Source organism: Pristis pectinata, chromosome 16, assembly GCF_009764475.1.
Source record: "Pristis pectinata isolate sPriPec2 chromosome 16, sPriPec2.1.pri, whole genome shotgun sequence".
NCBI classification, from domain to species: domain Eukaryota; kingdom Metazoa; phylum Chordata; class Chondrichthyes; order Rhinopristiformes; family Pristidae; genus Pristis; species Pristis pectinata.
Window position 1 is genome coordinate 2,600,857 of NC_067420.1, and position 23,190 is coordinate 2,624,046.

The 23,190-nt window shown below is 43.8% G+C and overlaps 1 protein-coding gene across 1 annotated transcript in view; it reads left to right on the plus strand.

The window, feature by feature from the left end:
* The first annotated feature begins 22,089 nt into the window (after positions 1-22,089).
* Positions 22,090-23,190, plus strand: part of LOC127578705 (solute carrier family 12 member 5-like) — a 490,113-nt gene continuing 489,012 nt past the window's right edge. Inside the window, 1 exon segment of the mRNA XM_052031027.1 lies at positions 22,090-22,410. Coding sequence (XP_051886987.1) covers positions 22,359-22,410 — 52 coding nt within the window. The 5' untranslated portion in view covers positions 22,090-22,358.

Sequence of the window (23,190 nt, forward strand, 5' to 3'; positions counted from 1 at the left end):
GAGGTGTTGCACTTTGGGAGATCAAATGTAAAGGGATAGTACACTGTTAATGACAAGACGCTTAACAGAGGGATCTTCAAGTCCAAGTCCATAGCTCCCTGAAAGCGACTGCACAGGTTGATAGGGTGGTAAAGGCGGCGTACGGCATGCTTGCCTTTATTAGTCGAGGCAAGAGCCAAGAAGTTATGTTCTTGACTGAGTTCAAGAGCCAGGAAGTTATGTTGCATCTTTATAAAACTTTGGTTAGGCCGCATCTGGAGTATTGCATCCAGTTCTGGTCACCCCGTTATAGGAAGGATGTGGAGGCTTTGGAGAGGGTGCAGAAGAGGTTCACCAGGATGCTGCCTGGATTAGAGGGCATGTGCTATGAGGAGAGGTTGGACCAACTTGGGTTGTTTTCCTTGGAGCGGCAGAGGCTGAGGGGAGACCTGATAGAGGTTTATATCATTATGAGAGGCGTAGATAGGGTAGATGGACAGTATCTTTTTCCCAGTGTCAAAATGTCTAATACTTGAGGTCATACTTTGAAAGTAAGTGGGGGTAAGTTCAAAGGAGATGTGTGGGACAAGTTTTTTCCACAGAGAGTGGGGGGTGCCTGGAATCCGCTGTCAGGGGTGGGGGTGGAGGCAGATATGATAGAGGTGTTTAAGAGGCTCTGAGATAGGCACATGGATATACAAAGAAGGGAAGGATATGGACATTGTGTAGGTAGAAGGGGTTAGTTTAGTTAGGTGTTTAATTACTAGTTTAATTAATTTGGCTTAACGTCGTGGGCTCCTGCCAGCCTTGTTCTTCACACTAACAGGAACATGAAGATTTTGAACTCTTGATATCTCACTCTTAAAGGCCTCCCACTTGCCAGATGTCCCTTTGCCCGCAAACAACCTACTCCATCAATGTTTGCAAGGTCCTGTCTAATACCATCAACATTTGCCTTGCTTCAATTTAGAACTTCAAATTGTGGACCAGTTCTGTCCCTTTCCACAAGGAATTTAAGACTAATAGAACTATGGTCCCTGGTCCCAAAGTGCTCCCCCGCTGACACCTCAGTCACTTACCCTGCCACATTTCCGAAGAGCTGGTCAAACTTTGCCCTCTCCCTGGTAGGCCCTTCGATATATAGTGTGAGAAAACTTTCCTGAACACATGTAACAAATTCCACCCCACCTAAGCCCTGAGCACCATGACAGCTCCAGTCCATGTTAGGAAAGTTAAAATCCCCTACGATGACAAGCCTATTATCCCTGCAACTTTCTGCGATCTCCCTGCACATTTGTTCCTCTTATTCCCGTTGACTTTTGGGGTTGGGGTGCGGCAGGGGAATGTTCTGAATTCCAAACCATTGCTTCTGGTGGGTCTACATCTCTCTGAAATTGAGCTTTCCCCTGCATGATAATTGACAGGCTCCTCAGCCATTGCCTTTCCAGTTCCTTAACTTCTGCTTTCATTTCTCCTTTTGTTCAACACCTTCCAGCCTACCAGCCTCAGCATTCAATTCACATTACACCTCCAGAATGATGTCACGATGCATCACTCTCTCTACACTTACAACGTTACGGAGAGACCATTCCTTTTGTGTTGCCCTGGTACACTCCTCAGCCATTTTCAACAACCTGTCCCCAGGTGGACCATCCATTTACTGTTACTCCCTGCGTTTTAAGATGTGGACTCCTCCAGATCAGGGAGCACGGGCACAGGTTATGCTTTGTGGAACACTTCCATTCACTCTGCGACTGTGGCAATAAGATTCTGGGATTTAATCCCATTCTCATTCCCAGCTCCCTTGGCGTCTCCATTCTCTTCCGATGTGCCTGATCTTCCGCCAACTGATGGGTCACTCGCTGGTTGTCCGCCCTTGAAGCCTGCTTTTTCAAAGGATGGGCGCTTGGGCTCAGAATCCCATTGGGTAAGCTGCTGGCAGCTGAGTGGTTAGACTCCACACACCACACGGCAGCACTGAGCATAAGTGGCTGGTTCCATCCCCTGAAGTACCTTCAGCTGGTAAAGCCTCAGCCCCAAGGACTTACTGGCTGCCAAAGATATTATTGAGGGTGAATATTCATGAAAGACACCCCCTAACATCTTTTTAAAAATACTCAGAAAACATTAAAAAATAAAATAATGTAAAAAGCAATTAAAAAAGTTGAAACACTAAGAAACACAAGAGTACAATTAAACAATTCTATCAGCTCAATTAGATCAAACAATTTGTACTTACCATTTTCCTCACACTCATTTCTTCCAGTGAAATCAATGCCGACTTGTAGCAGGTTTAACCCGGCACAGGTTCAGCAGGCAGCGATTCCGGCCTAAGTACCTGGGAACTCATTGCCCTTCCTCGATGGGTTCCATGGGCACCGAAGGCTTCCTGGGATTGTTCCGAATCTGAGAGGAAGGATAGGCTTACACCTCCACTCAGGCTGCCTGAACTTCTGCCCAGTTATGTAGGTAACCACTGGAAGCTCCAAGTGGAACTCTGGGCTTTTAAGTGACAGCTCCAAGCCTGACGGAGAAGCACCTCATCTTTCGAGCTGGCTCTTCGGGACTGGCTTCAATAGTTCCAGGCGATGATTCTGCTATCTCTTGCCACACCTGGCCATTTGTTTCTCTACTCATCCCATTGCTTTCCCTTATCTACTGCAATCAATCTCTTCCACATTCCAACCTTTTGGAGACCTTCTGTTCCTTCCTCTTGTTCCCCTTCCCCTGCACCCTACAACATGTTTAATCACTAATGTTGTGAGATCAGGACTCGACTCTGTTTCTCCCTCCATAGATGACGGCTGACCTACTGGGTATTTCCAGTATTTTCTGCTGTAGTTTCAGACTGGCACAATCCACAATAGTTACTTGTGATTTTTTTTTTGTTGTTTGTGATGTATCTATATGATCTGGATAAAAATGTAGAAGGGTGGATCAGTAACTTTACAGATGATACAAAGATTGGTGGTGTTGTGGATAGTGTAGAAGATTGCCAAAGGACACCGCAGGATATGGGCAGAGAAATGGCAGATGGAGTTTAATTGCAGCAAGTGTGAGGTTTTACACTTTGGGAGGTCTAATGTAAGGAGAAAGTACACAGTTAATGGCAGCACCTTTACCAGCATTGAAGTACAGAGGGATTTTAGAGTCTAAGTCTACAACTCCCTGAAGTAGATAGGGAGGTAAAGAAGGCATGTGGCATACTTGCCTTTATTGGTCGGGACATTGAGCATAAAAGTCAGGAAGTCATGTTGCAGCTGTATAAAATGTTGGTTAGGCCACATCTGGAGTACCGCATTCAGTTCTGGTCTCCCCATTACAGCAAGGATGTGGAGGCTTTGGAACGGGTTCAGAAGAGGTTCACCAGGATGCTGCCTGGATTAGAGGGCATGAGCTATAAGGAGAGGTTGAACAAACTTGGCTTGTTTTCTCTGGAGCGTCAGAGGCTGAGAGGAGACCTGACAGAAGTTGAAAAGACTATGAGAGGCAGAGGTAGAGTAGACAGGGTAGAAATGTCAAGTACTAGAGGACATGCTTTTGAGGTGAAAGGAGGCAAGTTTAAAGGAGATGTGCGAGGCAGGTTTTTTTACACAGAGAGTGGTGGGTGCCTGGAATGGGCTGCTCGGTGTGGTGGTGTTCAAGAGATTGTTAGATAAACATATGAATTTGCAGGGAATGGAGGGTTATTGAATATGTACAGGCAGAGGAGACTCAGTTTAATTCGGCATCATGTTCAGCACAACATTGTGGGCCGAAGGGCCTGTTCCTGTTCTGTACTGTTCTATGTTCTATTAAATACAGAGAAAAGCAAGTCATTGGAAGTTGGAGAAATTGATCTTGAGGCTGGAAAGCTGTAGCGTATTCAGACAGAGATAAGGTGTTGTTCCTCAAGCTTGCATTGGAGCTCATTATAACAGAGCTAATGGCATCTCTGGAATTTTCCTGTGTTGAGCAACTGTGCTGATAAATGTCATCAGAATTGAGATTTATATAAAAAAATACAAATTGATTTCTCAAAGTGTGAGATATTTGGGCTTCTAGAATTCCTCTAAAACTTGCAGTAACTACTTGTAGCATGCTATAAGAGCAGTGGGTCATTACACAAGGTATTTCTCAGATGAAGCAGCACTTTTCTGCACTTGATGGTCTAGAAGTTGGTGTATGAGGAAGGGAATGTGATGTGGGGCCAATGAATGTTTTGTTCAAAGGCCTGCTCCAAAATCCAGTCACACAAGAGCCCGAGACTTTGTTCGATACACTCTGAAGGGTCTTGTGGTGTCATACTTCAGAGCTTGGTAGAGGATCAGACTGGGGCTCAGGTTTGAAAGAAATAGTGGTGGAGGTGGCTCTAGTTCAGGATTCAAAGGGGATATGAGCCAGGATTGAGCTGGAGCTCAGCTGTCAGAGGGTGGGAGTGGATGTTGGTCAGCACCATGGTCGGGAGAGTGGCGGATTGTGGTTAGGGGTATGGAGAAGGTGCGGAAGATGGTGAGGGGGTGGGCATGCAAGAGTCATGAGGGGTTATTGAGGTCATGACTGGGGCCTGTACTATGGGAACAGAACAGAGAGCCATCAAAGTATACATTACCAAAAAAGGGATACTGAGACACCTCCCCCATAAGCGACAGTGAGGCAGGTCTCACAAGCCTTGTGAGGACCTGGTTTTGCACATGTGGGTCATACCAGCTGTGGACCACACATGCATACAGCAAAACCGCAGAAATGACATGAGCACCAGTGCATGCACCTTGTGTTTGTCCATGCACTAGTGCATTACATGCAAGCAGCATCCAGAAGGAAATCAATGTCTCTGTGGGACTCACAGTAAATCCCTGATTCTCCAATTCATTTTATATTTTATCGAACCCAAAGTGTGTGGCACGTAACAATGCGATGTTGTGCAAGCTAATTTCTAGGCACCCGACTTTGTCTACTCAACGTTTAGGTAAACGATCTTGAATTCCTGAGGCTGCTGCAGATACTACAAAGAACACCTGTTTTGATGAGTAATCATCAGTTTGAAACGTTAGCTCTGTTTCTCACCCACAGATCTACCTAAATTTTTGTTTCTATTTATGGACCCTAACAGCAAACTGTAATATGTAAACCAGCTGTCAGAATAAGCCACATGTCGCGTTAGTAAAATCCAAGCAGAAAATGCGAAAATACCCAGGAGATCAGGCAGCGTCTGTGGAGAGAGAAAATTTAATAAACCTTTCAAGTTCCTTTCCATCTCACTTAAAGCAGCTCAGTTCACTTCTGTTTCCCTTTTGTATCTTTCCCAACCACCAGAGTCTGGGGTAGTTTTTGTGATTCTTTAAGCTTTGTGATGTCCTTTTCCTCTTCTGTGAACAACCCTTTTTGGCAAGAATAGTTTTGTCCCTTGTTGATTCTGCATCATACTTAAATCCTTTATAAATGCCTCCCACTAATCGTCAGTAGTTTAACCAATGGCAGGTTTCCCAGTTTATGTGGAAAACCTCTGTCTCACTGAGCTGTAATCAGCTTTACCTCAATCTAGAATCTCAGCTGCATTTCTCTTTTCAAATATAACATCGAACTAAATCATATTACAGTCACTGTTTAATACGCATTCATTTGCCGTTCACTAAATTTGATTCACTACCCATTGCTAAGTTCATTATGTTTGCCTTTTAAATCCGGGACACACTCTCACAGAAAATGTACCCTGAAACATTCAGAATATTTACCAACTACCTGACAGGAGCAGGTCTGCTTATTCCAACCTTCATTACAATCTCTCTGTCTTCGCAGTACGTTTGACTAACCTCAGCATTTAAATTCTGCTATTTCAATGCAGTTAAGAAGACCAGTGCACAACTCCCACCAGTGAGATCCTGTGACATTACTTAATTCTATCCCGAAAGTTTATTTCATCATTGAAGTAGTTTCATTTTTAAGCATCTGTGCCCCCTATCCTCTACCTCATCTTTCTGATAGACCTTTTATCCAACTTGGCTCCCAGTCCAGGTCACCTTAGAGTCATATCTCAGCAGTGGCTTCCATGTCCCACTGTAAACAAAATAATATTTTAAATGTTACCTCTGAGTCACAGTGCTATTTTTACTGTAGGAGTGAAACTTTTCCGTGAATGCACTATTTGTTTGAAATAGAAATTTATTTTGTGATAAAATAATGATAATTTCATCGGATTGTAAGATTTTATAAGTTTTATCTTGTTCAATGAAGATGAACTCTTGACCTCACAATCTACTCTGTCAAAAGCCCTTGCACCTTATTGTCTGCCTGCACTGCACTTTCTCTGTAACTGTAACATTAAATTCTGCATTAAGTTATTACTTTTCCCTTGTACTATCTCAATGTACTGATGTGATGAAATGATCTGCATGGATGGCATTCAGAACAAACTTTTTCACATGGTACACATGACAATAATAAACCAATTACCAATTACCAATTTTTGGGCTTTGCTGGCAAAGCTAGTGTTTATTGACCATCCCGAGTTGTCCCTGAGCAGGTGAACTGTGCTCTTGAACTGCTGCAGTCAGGTGACATGAAGCTGCTTCCACACTGCCATTGGGTGAGGAGTTCCAGAAATTTTGACCCACCAGCAATCATGGAACAGGAGTATATTTCCAAACCAAGATGATCCAAGCCAGGGTACTGTATATATAACCTGATGGGTGTCTCATTGCCTAACGCTGATCCCTTCAATGTCACGATCACTTTCCCTGCACGTCAGCCTCTCAGCGTCATTTCACAGATAATTAAAAGTGGAATTGTTTCCTCCCCTTTGAGCTGTTAGGTATCACACTGCCTGCCACATAAGACTTGGAATTTACAGCATCACAAACAGATCAGAATATATTGACTGAGTCCACACATACAGTGTACTTGATTAGATTGGTATTTCCATTCCATCAGCATAAAAGATTCACCACAGGGTGAAACCTATATTGGAATTGTGAAATAGCTAATTCAGACATTTGTTTTAACTTGTATTTACTGTAAATTGGCATAAGGTTGCTAATATTTAGAATATCTACCTGTATCGCTCCAGGATGTTCGCGATGTTTTGAAAGCTTTCTTTGAGCTGGATTTTTCAATGACATCCTAGTCACAAATGATAGAAACACAAAGCTACTTAACATGACATTAAGTACAATATGGTTATTCCAACCGACACAGAGTCACTGCACATGGTACATGATTTTTCCATCTGAGGTACACCATGATATAATTATTTTACCTGATTTGGAGACTATTATTATCACTATACCTGCCATAAAGATAAATTCAGTTGTTTAATCTGACATTGTCTATTCAACTCAATTTAAAGGCTTTAAAGAACGTAATTGTCTCACACAATAGAAAAAGGTGTAAACGGCAGTGGTCGTAAATGGCATAACCCCATTCCTCTGCCAGGTTTGTTAATTTTCTTTTAAGTTAAAATTGTATTGCAAACCAAAGGTATCATTGGATTATCATGAACTTTTAATAAAACACAGGTTCAGCCACAAATGAAGCAAATGGTGCCTCACTTTAGGAAAAGTATGAAGGCTTCTGAGAGGGTGCAAGAGAGAGTTACTGAAATGATTCCAGTGATGAGGAACTTTAGTTACGTGGATAGGTCGTCAGAGCTGGGGCTATTCACCTTGGAACATGAAGGTTGCGAGGAAATCTGACAAAGGGATTTGAAGGGTATCAACAGAGTAGACAGTGAGAAACTGTTCTATTTGGCAGTGGGGTCCAGAACTGGATGATATGGGATAGTGGAGGTTAGCAGATGAACAAAAGGTGACATCAGGATTATTTTTTGTACGCGGTGATTACAGTGTAGAACACATGGCCAGGCTTTGGAGTGGAAGCAGATTCAACTGTGGTATTCAACACAGACTGAATGAGCATCTGAAAGGAAAATATTGCAGGGTTCTGGGGAGAGAGCAGGGAGTGGGACTGGCTGGATTGCACTTACGCAGAGCTTTTACAGACTCGATGGGATAAATGAGCACCTTCCATTCCGTAACTATTCTATGATTCTGCAACGATCATCTTTGAACATGAAGTGAGTTCCATCTATTTATACAAATCTCAGATACGGTGCAGAATCCCTGACTGCTATTGTTACCTGCAGTTTTTTGTTCCACCCAATGCTGAGTTGAATGTTTATTCAGCCAGTTTGAACAGAACATAGTTCCACAAACAGTAATGTGATAATACTGGATAGTCCATTTAAGCAATGTTGCTTGGGAGATAAACATCTCGCAGGAGACCATGGAAAACTCTCACACTCTTCTTGACATAATGCCATGAGATCTTTTATGTCTGCCTAAAGATCCAGCTATTGGCTTATGCTTCATCCAGACGATGGCACCTCTGGCTCATCTGTACTCCCTCAACACCACACAGGGATGGCTGGCCTTTATTGTACAAATATGTAGACTGGATTGGAACCCACACTTTCCTGGGTCAGACAGAAATGCCGTTCACCGAACCACGATAAACAGAGCAAAAACACTGACATCTGAGTCTATGGGAAGGAAGACAACCAGGCAGCTGAAGAACAGAGCCAGAGAGGTAAATGGAACGACTATGAACGGAACCAAGGGTGATGAGGACATGTGGCCATTTTGAGAAGCAGTGATCTTAACACCCAAAAAAGTGGGCATCTGCAGAAGGGACTACAGGGTGGTTGGAAATCAGAATTTTACTCAGTCACTGTTGGTACTTTTAGGAATGAAGGCAGACAATTTTTTTTTATTAAAGGATCTTTCTCCTTGGTGTGGGGAGCAGAGTTGGGGCTGAACTGTGCTGTTATTGAGTGTGAATGCTTAATTCCAGCAACAGTGGGTGTACGAGGTAGCAAAACCACTGTTACACGTTTGTATTCTGTGTCAAATGCTGCCGCCATCTCTTTACAACCATATAGGAAAATAATGAAAATGATTATTACCTGTAATTTACAAGGGAAAAATTGTTATTGTTTAGCCAATAAAAATATACTCCTCTTCCTGTAACGTTAGAGAGATGAGCTTAAGTAGAAGTAGAGACAAACCATTAGGGCTTTAAGCCTGCTCTGTCATTCAAAATATCAGGGCTGATGCCTCACCTCAAGCCTTCCTTCCCGTCTAATCCTCATATTTCCTGCAGCCCAAAAACCTATCAGTGTCAGGCATAAATATAACCAGTGACTGAACATTTCCAATTCTTTGGGCTCAGTGATTCCTGAGTAAAGGCATTTCTGTTCATCTCAGTCCTATATGACTAACCTCTTATTCTGAAATTATGCTCCCTGGTTTTAGATCCTCTAGCCTGAGGAAACAGCCTCTCTGCTTCTCACCTCTCAGTCACTATCAGAACCTTGTATCTAATTATAAGCCAGAGAGTTTAGAGAAATATTACATAATATATCTTCAAAGAATAATCCTCCCAACTGACGAATCAATCAAATGAATCCACTCTACATAAGCTGCAAAAGAAATATTTACCCATGTTAGTCATGGACACTGAAGGAACACACAGTATGGCCTCATTCAAGTTCTGTACAATTTCAGGCAGTCTTGCCACATCTGATTTTTTTTAAAAAATAAAAAGAACCCAGCTTTTTGGGCTGCTTTTATTCAGAGGTCACCAGGGCGTGTGTAGGTCAATATTGGTCCAATCAATCACTGCCTTGCTAGTCAGTTCAACACTGCACATTGTAAAGGGGACAGAAATTCTGGCACATGACATCTGGAAGTCATTTGAAAAGGAATCACTTGCTTTGGGTTTGATTTGAACACCATTGGTGCTTATTTTTATCACAAAAACTGACATCTCCAGCCTTTGTGTACTGTAGTATCTGTCACAGCAAGCAACTCACTCAGCACTCTTCTGAATGTTTGCAGTGAATCCAATTCACCACTTGAATTGGTAACCTTCTCTGAGTGATGATAAGCCTCTGTATGAAGATAACTTTCCTGATAAGGTAATATGTTACATCAACAGAGAAGTATGGTGCAGTTCTATAAGAGTCCAAGGTAAGTGGGTGGATCTTCTCAAAGCTTTGAGGGGCCAAGACGCAATGGCTGGATTGCAAGTGAAAAAATGAGACAGTCTCCACAAACACACTGGCCTTCTGTCTTAATGAGGAGGGACCAATGTGAAGAATTAAATCTGGCGGGAAATCTACCATGAAACCACACCCCCCCCACCCCCATTCACACCGGACATTAAAGTGCCAGATCAGACATATTAAATGAAGACCCCCACATCAGGGATGTTGTCCTTCCCACGTTCACTTTTAAAGTGCAGGAGGTCAGACAGAACAGGAACAAGTGACTGGGTAGACTCCCACTCCGTTTTAATAACTAACCTATGTTTTATTTTGCAAAGGAGGAAAGATGGGGCTCACAGTTCTGAAATACAATTAACCCCATGACTATATTTACTTAAGAACGTTTATCAGCATGTTGAATCTTAATTCTTTTAATCAAATATTCATAAAGACAAATCAATTTAAAAGATAATTTTGTTTTTCAATCTGACACTGAATGAAGATATAAAAATCAAATCCAATGAGCACAGGAACATTGGAAAAACATAACAGTAAATGCAAGTAGAGGAAGGTTTGAGCCTGCTCTACCACCGATAATGATGGCTTGCTGCTTTATACCAACTTTCCCTCCTGATCCTCAGACCCCTTGCTTCTCAGTCCAAAAATATGTCAGTCTCAGGCTTGAATAAACTAATCCGCTCAGCATCTGCAGCCTTCCTTAGACTAGTCAGTTCCAGAGATTCACAGACCTCTGTGTAAAGAATATTTTCCACATCTCAATCTTAAATGACTTACCCCTGTCCAGAGACCATGTCTCCTAGATCTAGACTCTCCAGTCATCTACTCTAACAATCTGAATGAGAATATCCTCCTTCAATTAAATCACCTCTCATTCCTCCAACCTCTGGTGAATATAGACCCATCGTTCTCAATCTCACCTCAAATGTTTAGACCCTCATCCAAGGATTCAATTAAGTGAATCTGCACTACACACTGGCAACACAAGTATTTTCTTCCTTATGTGCTAAGAACAAAGCTGTGCACAGAATTCCAGGTGCACAAATGGAGAAAGACTTCCTTACATCTCTACTGCAATCCTTCAGGAAAGGATTAGCAACCTTCAGCCTTAATTGCTTACTGTACTTGCATGTTGACTTTCTTTATTTCATGTGCAACATTTCCAGATCCCTCTGTGCATTAAGATTTACCAATTCTGTAGCATGTAAAACATAGAACATAGAACATTACAGCGCAGTAAAGGCCCTTCAGCCCACGATGTTATGCCGACACTTTATCCTGCTCTAAGATCTATCTAACCCTTCCCTCCCACATAGCCCCCCCCCCCCATTTCTCTATCATTCATGTCTCTATCTAAGAGTCTCTTAAACGTCCCTAAACCACAACCTCCGCCGGCAGTGCATTCCACGAACCCACCAATCACTGTGTAAAAAAGCTTAACCCTGACATCCCCCTTACATCTTCCTCCAATCACCTTAAAACTATGCCCCCTTGTGTTAGCCATTGTCGCTCTGGGAAAAAGTCTCTGACTGCCCACTTGATCTATGCCTCTTATCGTCTTGTAGACCTCTATCTAGTCACCTCTCATCCTCCTTCTCTCCAAAGAGAAAAGCCCTGGCTCACTCAACCTATCCTCATAAGACATATGCTTCCTTTTTTCATTCTCCAAACTAAGTCCACATTTTCCTTTATTATTTTGCCTACTCACTTAACCTGCCTACAATAATTTGCAGACTTATTAGCCTAGATATTGAATTAATCAGCACCTATTTTCCATTTGCAACTTGCACGAAAAACAATCCGACTCAGAGCAGGTCACATCAGCAATCATTTCCAGGAGAGACTGTGCCCATCACAGAACCGGGCTCAGCCTTCTACGCACCGTTCACATGAGTGAACCTGACAGTTTTCCATCATCAGGCAGCCGTCTGATGGTACCAGAATTCATGCATCAGCTGATTCTGCCCTTACCGATATAAATTGGAGCAGAGAGCTGCAGTGTTTGCCCATTGTCTCTATACCACAATCTCTGTACCACTTGGAGTGCATCACACTTTATCTGCTACTTACTTTAAGGGATGATCTGCTGACTTTGGAAGACCTGAGTGGGCACCTCCTGAACTCATTACAGGCCACGTCAATACCTGCATAAAAACATCACAGGCTGTGTAAATACCTGCATAAATACATTGTAAATTGCATAATTACCTGTGTTGCAGTATTGTCTACATTTAGATACTGAGTTACTCATCCAATGGCTGCTTTAGTAATAGCCCCACTGCCAGTGCTCCAGTTCTGGTATGTCCATTACTGGTCACTCAAGGTGGATTGAGGACCTGGGGCATAGATAGCCTGTATACCAGCTTACTATACCTGTAAGTTAACACCATAAAGAAGAGCCTACTTCCACAAAAGTCTTCAGAATCATTGTATCCTACATGAAGTCTGAGATGTATGGCATCTGCAGGATGACCTTTAGCTGCTTTCTCATGCCTGGACTGATCTCTCCATGGAGGTCAAGGTGACATCAACCCTCAGCTCCCTCGCTGCAAGATCTTTCCAAGTGCCTTCAGTAGATTTCTACCTCGTCTCCCAACTTGCAGATCCCTGCTGCATCAGAGGGGTCACCAGACACTGTCCTTGTGAATGAATGACTTCATCTGCTTTGATTTCAGTGAGGAGAGCGCGGCATCTCAGTCATTTGGACGTCCGCCTCGCTGGCTTCCCATGAGTGCAAGACAGCCTTTGACTACACCCATTCACCCCCATCTTAGCTCCCTTTACTAACTCAGAGTTTTTCATCATGAGGGGTTTCCATTGCCTCAAGGTTCAGATGTCTGTGGATCATCGGGCTGGTGGCACAGAGATGTAGAGGTAGTGTTAGTGTCAGCACCTCACTTTTCCAGGAACTCCAATTCCTGATCTCTGGTGCTGTCCCTGAGGAAGTTGCACATTCTCCCTGCATCTACATAAGCTCCCCCCAGGCACTTCGGTTTCCTCCCTCAGCCCTAAGGCATGCGTGCTGGCAGGTTAATTGGCTGCTGTAAATTACCCGGAGTGCAGGGGGGTGGTAGACAAATCGGGGGGGAGTTGATGGGGATGTGGGAGAGAATAAGTTACAAGGAACTAACTTGGGGAATCTGAGTGATGGGGTTACTCTGGGAGCCAGTATAGACTCAAAGGGTAGTCTGGCCTCCTTCCACGCCAGAAGGAAATGTGAGGGACAAGAAGAACTTCCTGATACTATATTTCCAGGAAGCACACTTGACACCTTAACCATGAGTAAATCTTCACTGGCCAATATTTTCAGTCGGTGGTACTCTCCGGAGTGATAGATTTCATTGTTCATATTTCCTTACAATATAGATGGAGAGTCTTGTAGCCTATCGGGATTATGCCGTTTCTCAGAGCAATCGCATTTCCCGACTGATTTTCCCTATAACCTATTCTCTCTGATGAAGGATCTCGGCCCGAAACATCAACTGTTCATTTCCCTCCATGAATGCTGCCCGACCTGCTGAGTTCCTCCAGCATTTTGTGTGCTTTGCTCCAGATTTCCAGCATCTGGAGAATCTCTTGTATCTCTCCACTTTCCCATCAACTCTCTTCTCCCTTTTCCCTCTTCTCCCCCCCCTGCCATTGGGCAGAAGATACAAAAGCCTGAAAGCACGTACCACCGGGCTCAAGGACAGCTTCTGTCCCGCTGTGATAAGACTATTGAATGGACCTCTTGTACGATAAGATAGAGTCTTGACCTTACAATCTACCTCGTCACGGCCTTGCACCTTCTTGTCTGCCTGCACTGCACTTCTTCTGTAACACTATATTCTGTTAGAGAAACAAAGGACTGCCGATGCTGGAATCTAGATGAAAAACACAATGATGCTGGAGGAACTCAGCAGGCCAGGCAGCATCCGTGGAGAAAAGCAGGCGGTCAACATTTTGACCCTCCTTCAGGACTGAAGATAGGAAAAGGGGAAGCCCGATATATAGGAGGGAAAAGCAGAGCAGTGATAGGTGGACAAAAGAGAGGAGGTGGGGTGGGCACAGGGTGGTGGTAGGTGGATGCAGGTAAGTGATGGTGATAGGCAGGTGCGGGGGAGGAGGGGAGAGCGGATCCACCGGGGGATGGGTCAAAGGTAAGGAGAGGGGGAAAAAAGGTAGAAAAAAAGGCTCGGAAAGGGAAGAAGAGAAGAAGCGTGGTGGTGGGGGGCTGTTGTTTTTCCCTTGCACTACCTTGATGTACTGATGTTGTGGAACGATCTGTATGGATGACACGCAAAACAAATGAGCAATTACCAACTCCCAACTCCCTCCAGATTCTACCACTCACGTACATACTAGGGGCAGTTTACAGTGGCCAATTAACCTGTAAACCATGTGTCCTTGGTTAGTAAGAAGATACTGGAGCACCCGGGGAAAATACAGGCAGTCACAGGGAGAACATGGAAACTCCACACAAGGCAGCATCCGGGGTTAGGATTGAAGCCAAGTTGCTGCAATGTGAGCTGAACACTAATGCCACACAAGTATCAGAATCATTGTGGAGGGCCCTGTTGGTTATCTAAAAGTGGCTGCGTCAGGCAGGACGCAGAGACCTCATTGTGGTGTTCTGTCTGCTGCGCAATCTGGAGAGCATCCCCCCTCAGCGTCCACGAACACCTCTCCCTGCTGGGAAGGTGAGGAAGGTATTGCCCGACTGGGACTCGATGAAAGGGGCACATCTCCCACATGGTGTTGACAAAGTCCTCGTCCCCAGTGCAAACCAAGTGACCGTTGCTGCATGCCAATTGTTACCATGACATAGCGCACCAAATAATCAGGCAGGGGGGCCCAGGAAACACCTCCTAATAATCCCACTCAAGCTGCTTTGAAAGTCCATCCGCACTCATTATATTAATCCGATGAAGGCCTGATCCAATTACAGAATGAGTGGAGTGTCCGGCAGCTCGTCCTGACATCTCTTGAGAGGTCGCGATACGGATTTATACACTGCTGCACAGCTTGGAATTTTTGACACTTGGAGGGGACAGCTGGAGACGGCTCCCGCTGGGATCTTCCTACACTAGACCCAGCAGTTCCTCTGGCTCCCCAGCACAGAAGACCTCCCTCTTGGCACATCACACAGATGAGGCTGCTGAGGTTTATTTCACTAAATGTAGAGACTCCCTTCTTTCCTCTGCAGAGGCTGTCTCCTCCATGGCAGCCAGAGGAAGTGTTGCTGCTCTCTGACCGTCATGGAGAGGTGCCTACAAGGACCTATGTCCTCCTGTTATTACAGTGTGTCAAAGTGTCACAGCTGCATTAGGTTGAGTGTATTCCTCTCTGGGACTGTGCAGGTCCCATGTTAGCCAAGGTTCCTGGGCCTAAACTACTCTTTCAAATGTCTTTTTGGCCAATGTCACGATTGCAAGGGATCATAATGGACCTTCAGGCAAAATGCAATGAGGACCTAACGCTCAAAACAGACTAGCTTTTGTGTCTTCACAACGTATTTCTCAGCTTGCTTTTCATTAACCATAAACATGAGTATGTTACAGTCTTTCCATCTGAGTCATTAACGTAATCTCAAAATAGCTGAGGTCCCAGGATTAATTCTGACACCCACAACCTGCCAGAGTGAAAATAACCTTAGCAACATTTCTGCCCGTTAGACATTCCTCCATCCGTGGCTAATATATTATTCTCATGTTTGTCTTCCAGTACCTTGTTGAAGGATCTTTTGTGTAAACCTTGACAAATGCTTTTGAAAATCCAGTTTACCATATCCACTGTTTCACCTTCCCACACTGCTAATTACATTCTCAGAAAGCTCTTTTAGATTTGTTGAAGACATTTTCCCTTCCACTTTCACAAAAGCATGCCGACTCTTCCTAACCGTCATAATTTTCTAAGTGCCTGTTAACAAATCCTTAATTGTGGATTACAACATTTTCCCAACATGGATGCCAAGCTAACTGGTTGGCATTATTATATGTACAACCTACCACTCCACTTGTGCCATTCCAGAGTGTGGGGAATTATAGAAGATCACTACTAATGCATCCACAATCGCTAAAGCTACTTTTTAGAACTCTAGGATACCGGCCAAGTTCAGGGATTTGTCGGCTGTTACAGCCATTCATTCCTCCCTTAACTTTCTACTTACCGATATTAATTACTTGTGGTTCCTCCCACTGCTTAGTTCCCCATTATTTTGGATACACGTAATGCGTATTTTACTGTGAAAAATGATGCAAAATAGTAGGTGCTTAAGCTGTTCCTTTATTCCCATTATAATATCTTCTACTTCTGCCTCTAAATACACCGAATTTATTATTACTACCCTCTTCCTTTTCACAAACTTTTACATTTTTTGTGTTCCTCGCTAGTTTACTCTCATAATCTATTTTCTCCCTCTTTGCTAATTTTCTTGGTCACCCATTGCCAAATTTGAAAACTCCCGATCTCAAGCTTAACTGGTTATCTTGGCAATATCATAAGCCTCCTCTTTTAGTCAAATGCCACTCGTAACCTCTTTATAGATAAGGATGATTCGCTTTTCCCGGAGAGTTTGTAATTTCTTGTCATATTTTCATTGAAAATTATAACGTTTTTGCTTATATTTACCCACTAGCAATCTCTTAATTTTCCTCTTTTTTATACAACCCACCTCTCATGCTGAAATAAATGTACTTCAATTAAGTTCCTCTAGTTTCTAACTAAAATATAGCATTCCCAAACTCCATGTAAAATGTTATCATACTGTAACCACTTTTCATTAGAGAACTACATAATAAAAGATTACTAACTAATCTTCCTTCAATAAATAAGTATACATTTAAAATGGCTGATTTCTGGTTGGCTCCAAGATACATTCTATCCAAAATATGTTCCATATATATCCACCAATCCTAATTTATTTGTTCACTCCAAGTGAAAATGAAGATACCCCATAATTATTCTATTACCTCACTACAGGCTCCTTGATTGACACTCCTGTTTGCAAGCCTCTCATCTATTTCTATTAGATTTTTGTCCCTCATTCTCTGTTATTTCCACCAATACAGATTCACATCTGATCTCCCAGCCAAGAAGATTCCTCTTTAGTATTTTATAAAATGCTTAAACATCGGGGCACTCCCACCTTTCACTGTCCTATTCCTAAATGTAAAGAATCCTGGATTGTTTAACGAACAGCCTTTGTCATCAGGCAGCCACACCCACATTACGGCCGCCTGATCAAAGTGCATATTTATCTCCATTTGTGCCATTATTAGCCTTTTATGAACGTTTCATGCATTTGGAGAAACACATTTTATTGTTAACTTTTGAAGTTTTCCTTTACTTGACCTGATTCACTGACGGATCATTACTGTTGAACTCACTGACCTTTCCTATCACACACTGCTTATTGCAAATCTGTTAATTTGTTCTGTAGGCTTGACTCTTCTCTCTACATTATTAACTTTCTCACTGACTATCCCCAACTTTTTTTTCATTTAAAGTCCTATCATTAGCACCAGAATCCTCAGTTATTAATTCCTTCCAGCGCTGATTGAGCCTCACTTTCCTCCTTCCACGGTACAGATGCCTGGATCTCAAGAGTAGAAATCCTAGTCTCTCACCCTCCTCTATGAACTATGCACTCAGCTCTCTGCTCTATGTGCCCCGGGACAATTTATGCATGGCTCAGGAAACAATCCAGTGAACCTGTCAACTAATTATTCAGTTCTGGATTTTAATCTTGACCCTAGCTTCTCAGATTCTCTCAACAGAACCTTATACCCAGCTCTGCCTATGTTAGTTTCTAACTGGTCCATGAAAAGTGGATCCTGACTCTCCCACTTCCAGTCCTTTCTCAACCTATGGAGACTACCTAACCCTCCTATCAATGAGGCAATGTGAAGTTTAGGATTCTAGTTTCAGGCTACAGAGTTGTTTCCCCCCTTGAGCTCACTGTTAACGACATTACCATGTTCTTTCTCACCTCTCCCACTTGGTTGGCCTCCAATACCACAATGTCATTTTGGTCATCCCTCCAACAGCTCCATTGGTCTCACACATATACAGCCTTCAAGAGCCTTGTTTTAGTAGCAGGACGTCACAGGTTATGGGTCCTGAGTCCCCACGCATCTCTGACTCATATCCATTGGTAACCATGAGCCAAGCCCTAGCTGTTATCGTACATATACGGTGTGATTGCCTCCAAGATAAATCATTGCATCCTGATTCACAGCCACATCTGCTGATAACCACTAACCAAGCCAGTCATGATCGCCTCCTGGGAAAAAAACTGTTAGCCTCCAGATAACTCCCCTTCCCTGACATTACATGTCTGATGCTGTGAGACTTTAGCTCAGCAACTCTGAGCCAAAGTTCCCCAGATTATGGGTCTCTGCAAATGTTTTTTTTTTGAGTTCTTGCTGATCTCCAGTAACTCCCACATACAGTGGCTGCTTTACCTCACCTGCCCTGCCATCCCCATCAAATATTGCTTCACACATTCAATTTGTTAGAGCTTTTATCTACTTGAAAGTTTTGGTAATTGGTAAATATTATTGTCACATGTACCATCATACAGTGAAAAAGTTTTGTTTGCATGCTATCCATACAGATCATTCCATACATAAGTACATCAAGGTAGTACAAAAGAAAAAAAAAACAGAATGCAGAATATAGTGTTACAGAGAAAGTGCCGTGCAGGCAGACAATAGGGTGCAAGGGCTATGACGAGGTAGGTTGAGAGATCTTTATCACACAAGAGGTCCATTCAAGAGTCTTATAACACCGGGATAGAAGTTGTTCTGGAGCCTAGTGGTACGTTTTCTCAAGCTTTTGTATCTTCTGCCTTGTGGGGGGCTGAGAATGATTGGAGTGGGACGGGTCCTTGATTCTGTTGGCTGCTTTCCCGAGGCAGTGGGAAATGTTGACAGAATAAGTGGAGGGGAGGCTGGTTTGTGTGTTGGACTGGGCTGCGTTCACATCTCTCGCAGTTTCTTGCAGTCTTGGGCAGAACAGTTGCCAGTTTGATGTGTAATGTACCCAGATAGGATGCTTTACTTTTAAAAAAAAATGATTAGATCACTTGCCCTGAGAGATTTATTTAAAAGTAAGCATTGAAGACAGAAGGGAGAGGCAAAACAGGGAACATAGATTTATAAAATGGAGGTCATGCTTGACAAATCAGTTGGAACGTGTTGAGGTTGTAACCAGCAGAACAGGTCATGACAAGCCAGATGACGTGGTGTATTTGAATTTTCAGTAGGCCTTTGATAAGGTGCCATACAAGAGATTAGAGCTCATGGTATTGGGGGTATTGAAGATTGGATAACAGGCAAAGCACAGAGTAGGAATAACCTTGTCATTTTCAGGTTGGGGGGCTGTAACAAATCAGGAACATAGGGACAGCTGCTGGTGAGAAGCAGAAGATAACTGAGAGATTGAGTTGCCCTGTGACAGCAAAAGGTAAGTCACAGGCCAGTGGGGAAGTGACTAGTTGGTGAACACTGAGCTGCAACTTGCTCCAAGATTGCAATTGCCCAAAACCATCACACGGAGCCCATCTCCACCCTCCTACCGTTGCCCTTCCATCCTAGCTAGCCGACCAAACTGGCTGTTGGGCTGGAAACAAGAGAAACGAATCAGATCAAGGTCCCGTTGTTGAATGTGTCGAGATCTCCACACCACTGAGCTGGCTGTTTCCTCTATCTCTCTGAACAACCAGGCTGTTGGTTTGCATCTCGCTCCATATTGCTGAGTGATAGACAAAATGCTCTTCGATATTTTCGAAGAGGGGAAGGGAGCTGATTAAAACGATCCTGATGGATCTTGACAAGGTGGATGTGAAGAGAATGTCTTGTCTTGTGGGACAATCCAGAACGAGGGGTCACTGTTTGAAAGTAAAGGTTGCCCAATTAGCCAGATGAGGTGAAATTCCTTTTCTCTGTGCTTCTTGTCTCTTTGGAACTCCTCTCCTGGGCTGGTGGTGGAAGCAGCATCTTTGAATTTTTTTTAAGGCAGAGGTAGATGGATTGTTGATCAGCAAAGGGAGTGAATGAGATTGCAGTTGCCTTGAACCACCAAATGGAAGCCCATCTCCAACCTCTAACTTCTGCCTTTCCACCCCAGCTTGCCAACCTAAGCAGGGATAGAGGAGCCAACTTTGGGAGGCACAGGGGCACAGCTGGTAGAGCCACCGCCTCAGAGCTCCAGAGACCCAGGTTCAATCCCAACCTTGGGTGCCGTCTGAATGAAGTCTGCATGTTCTCCCTGTGACCACGCGGATTTCCCCTGGGGTGCTCTGGTTTCCTCCCACACCCCAGAAACGTGTGGGTTTGTAGGTTAATCAGCTACTTTATGTTTCCCTGAGTGTGCAGGTGTATGGTAGAATCCGGGGGAGTTGATGTGGATGTGGGGAGAATAAAATGGGATCAGTGCAGGACAGTAAATGGTGGTTGATTGTCAGAATGGAATGGATGGCTGAATGGCCTGTTTCTGCACTATATCTCTCTATGACTCTATGAATGCTTACTGAGGATATACGGGATGCAGAACTGAGGTTACAACCAGATCAGCCATGGAGAAGCCTTGAGGGGTTGAGACGTCTACTTCTGCTCCTCATTCATACCTATTGTTAGACTCGGTTCATTATCACAAAAATCACAATTACATTCCACAAAAGACAGGCATTTGGGCGCACACCAATGGAGCAGATTTCACTTCCGGTGGCATTGCCAAATCTTGTGTTTAGCACGGTAATGGTTAATGTTCGGAGCGTTCTCAGGCAAAGCACAGGAAGACATTTTGGATGGGGCCTTCCGTATCCCTTTACGGCCAATGAAATGATTATGAAATGTAGTCACTATGGCATTGGTGGAAAATATGGTAGCCATATCTGCACAGCAAGATCCCACAAATAGCATTTATGTACCAAACAGGTAACCCATTAAGTGATAATGGTTGAGGAATAAATGTTGGGCAGGGTTATCTCCCTTCCCCTTTACCAAGATGGTGCCAGGGGAAGCAAGATGGACATTTCATCCGAAAAATGTCACCTCTGACAATGCAGTATCCCCTTGCTGCTGCCCTGAAGAGACAACCTTTTGATTTCACTTCCTGTGGCCGTGGAGAGTCTCACTGTTTAGCACAGTCATGGTCAAAGTTTGAGGCATTCTCAACTAGAGACTGTTGTGCTCTCGTCTCTGGATTGAGACTTGGAGCCGAAATCTTTTGGCCCAGTGGCAAGACCGCTCCCAACCTAGACACAGCCGTCACCGTATTCAGACTGATTGAATTTTGCTCCTTCCGACTGGGTTGAGGCATTAACCCGAGTGGACGTCATAAGAAACAGTCCCACAGGATAAACACCTACCCGCAGTTTTGCATCCCCATCTCTGTGTTTAGAAAGATTCATTTCTCTTGCATTTCATGATACACTGATATACACTTTAATATTACAAGTGACCATCGATAATCTGGATGCTCACAAAATATTGCAGGGAAGCTGAAGGTTGCCGGATAGATTGATGAAGTTGAGAATTATTTCCTCCTCTTCCCCTGCCAGGTTTCCTCCTCACAATGACCAGCATCGCCCGAGTTGTGTGCGTGCTTTCAGCTTGGTTTACAGGCTGCCCTTTCGAAAATCAACACAGGGAAAAAAATCCCAACTGTAGGATCTTAGTAAATTGTGGTGCCAGAGAATTATCTGCAGCAGTAGTCTGTGGAGGATGAATAGTCTATTTCTTCAATTCTACGGCATGTTACATGCAACCTTATTTGTACACATTGCTGCAGTTCAAAAGGATGCTGTTAATCATCAACCAATTTTCTGAAATACAAATCAGGCTGCCTTTTGTTAGACCCACTCCATTTCACATAAATATTAATCCTGCTATTTTCTTAGAACTGATTTTTTTTTCTTCCGTTTGTCGTTCGTATTTCATTATGCTGTACAGTGTGCAACACTGCTGGTTAAGAATGTGAAAAAAAAAGGTGCCCTAGGGCTTCTGTGGAAAGCCCTGCCTCTCCATCCACCTCCCCCCCACCACCCTCCACTGCCCCCCCCCAGCATACACACACACACACACACACACGCACACGCACACACACACACACACACACACACACACACACACACACACACACACACACACACAGAGATAATGCCTTGTGCATACATGATGACTTCAGTCAGCTTGAGCTTGCTGCTGTCGTGTGTGCTGAGACGCTCTGCAGTGCAGCCTTCTCGTCTGTTTGGTGGATAGAGAGAGGGACCTGACTGCAAGCTGAAGGCTCTGGTCCTTCTCCCCTGTCGACAGCCACCCCCCTTATCCCGTGCCCACGACCAGCTGGGAAAACAATGATCAATAATCTAAATGAATGTGATGACGGAGATGGTGGTCCAAACCAGGGTAAGTGCTGGCATTCTGTCTTGTTGCTTCATGTCAAACCTTGCTCTGTGTGTGCATGTGTCAGAAGATAGGATTACACAGAGAGAGAGAGAGAGAGAGAGGGAGGGAGAGAGAGAGTGTGAGATCGACAGAGCCTGCAAGCTTGTGATGTGCTTCACTACTGTATACATGGTTACCATGTTGAGCTCCGTCTGCAGTGCTGGAATGTGTAGCTGTGGCTGAGGGTGCCTTCAAATGTCCTTTCGACATGCTGTCACTGTTTAGGATTAAGCAGATTGTTGTACGGTGCAGATACACCACAGCGGAGGCTGGGTGACAGCTGTGATTCTTTGATGTGAAAGATTCAGAGGAGCTGACTACACGACTCCTGCTGATCATTTGCAACCTTTGCCTTTCTCTCTGTCTGCCTCCTGAGGTTCATAATTGTGGGCTACTCTTAAGTGATGGTACGAGAGCCCTCCAGACCCGAAGTGACGGCTTCCTTGAAACAAAATCTTGGAAGTTGCCCCTTAATGTTAAATTACAAGCAGGAGTGGGAGGTGAGGGGAGGGAGCTGTTGAGGATAACTACGTAGAGCTTAAGAGTATATTGCGGATTTCAGTGGCTTAATAACAAATCTGTCATTTGGTTTCCAAGAGGAGAATTGGTACAGAAATCTGCTTTGTGTTAAGCTGTTAAGTGCTTAAAACAAAATGACTGGATGAGGGTCTGCAAAATCTGTTTCTTTTATAAGCTGGCCGTAGTGTGGAAGCGCTGCAGTGGTTTTTTAATGCCGCCTCT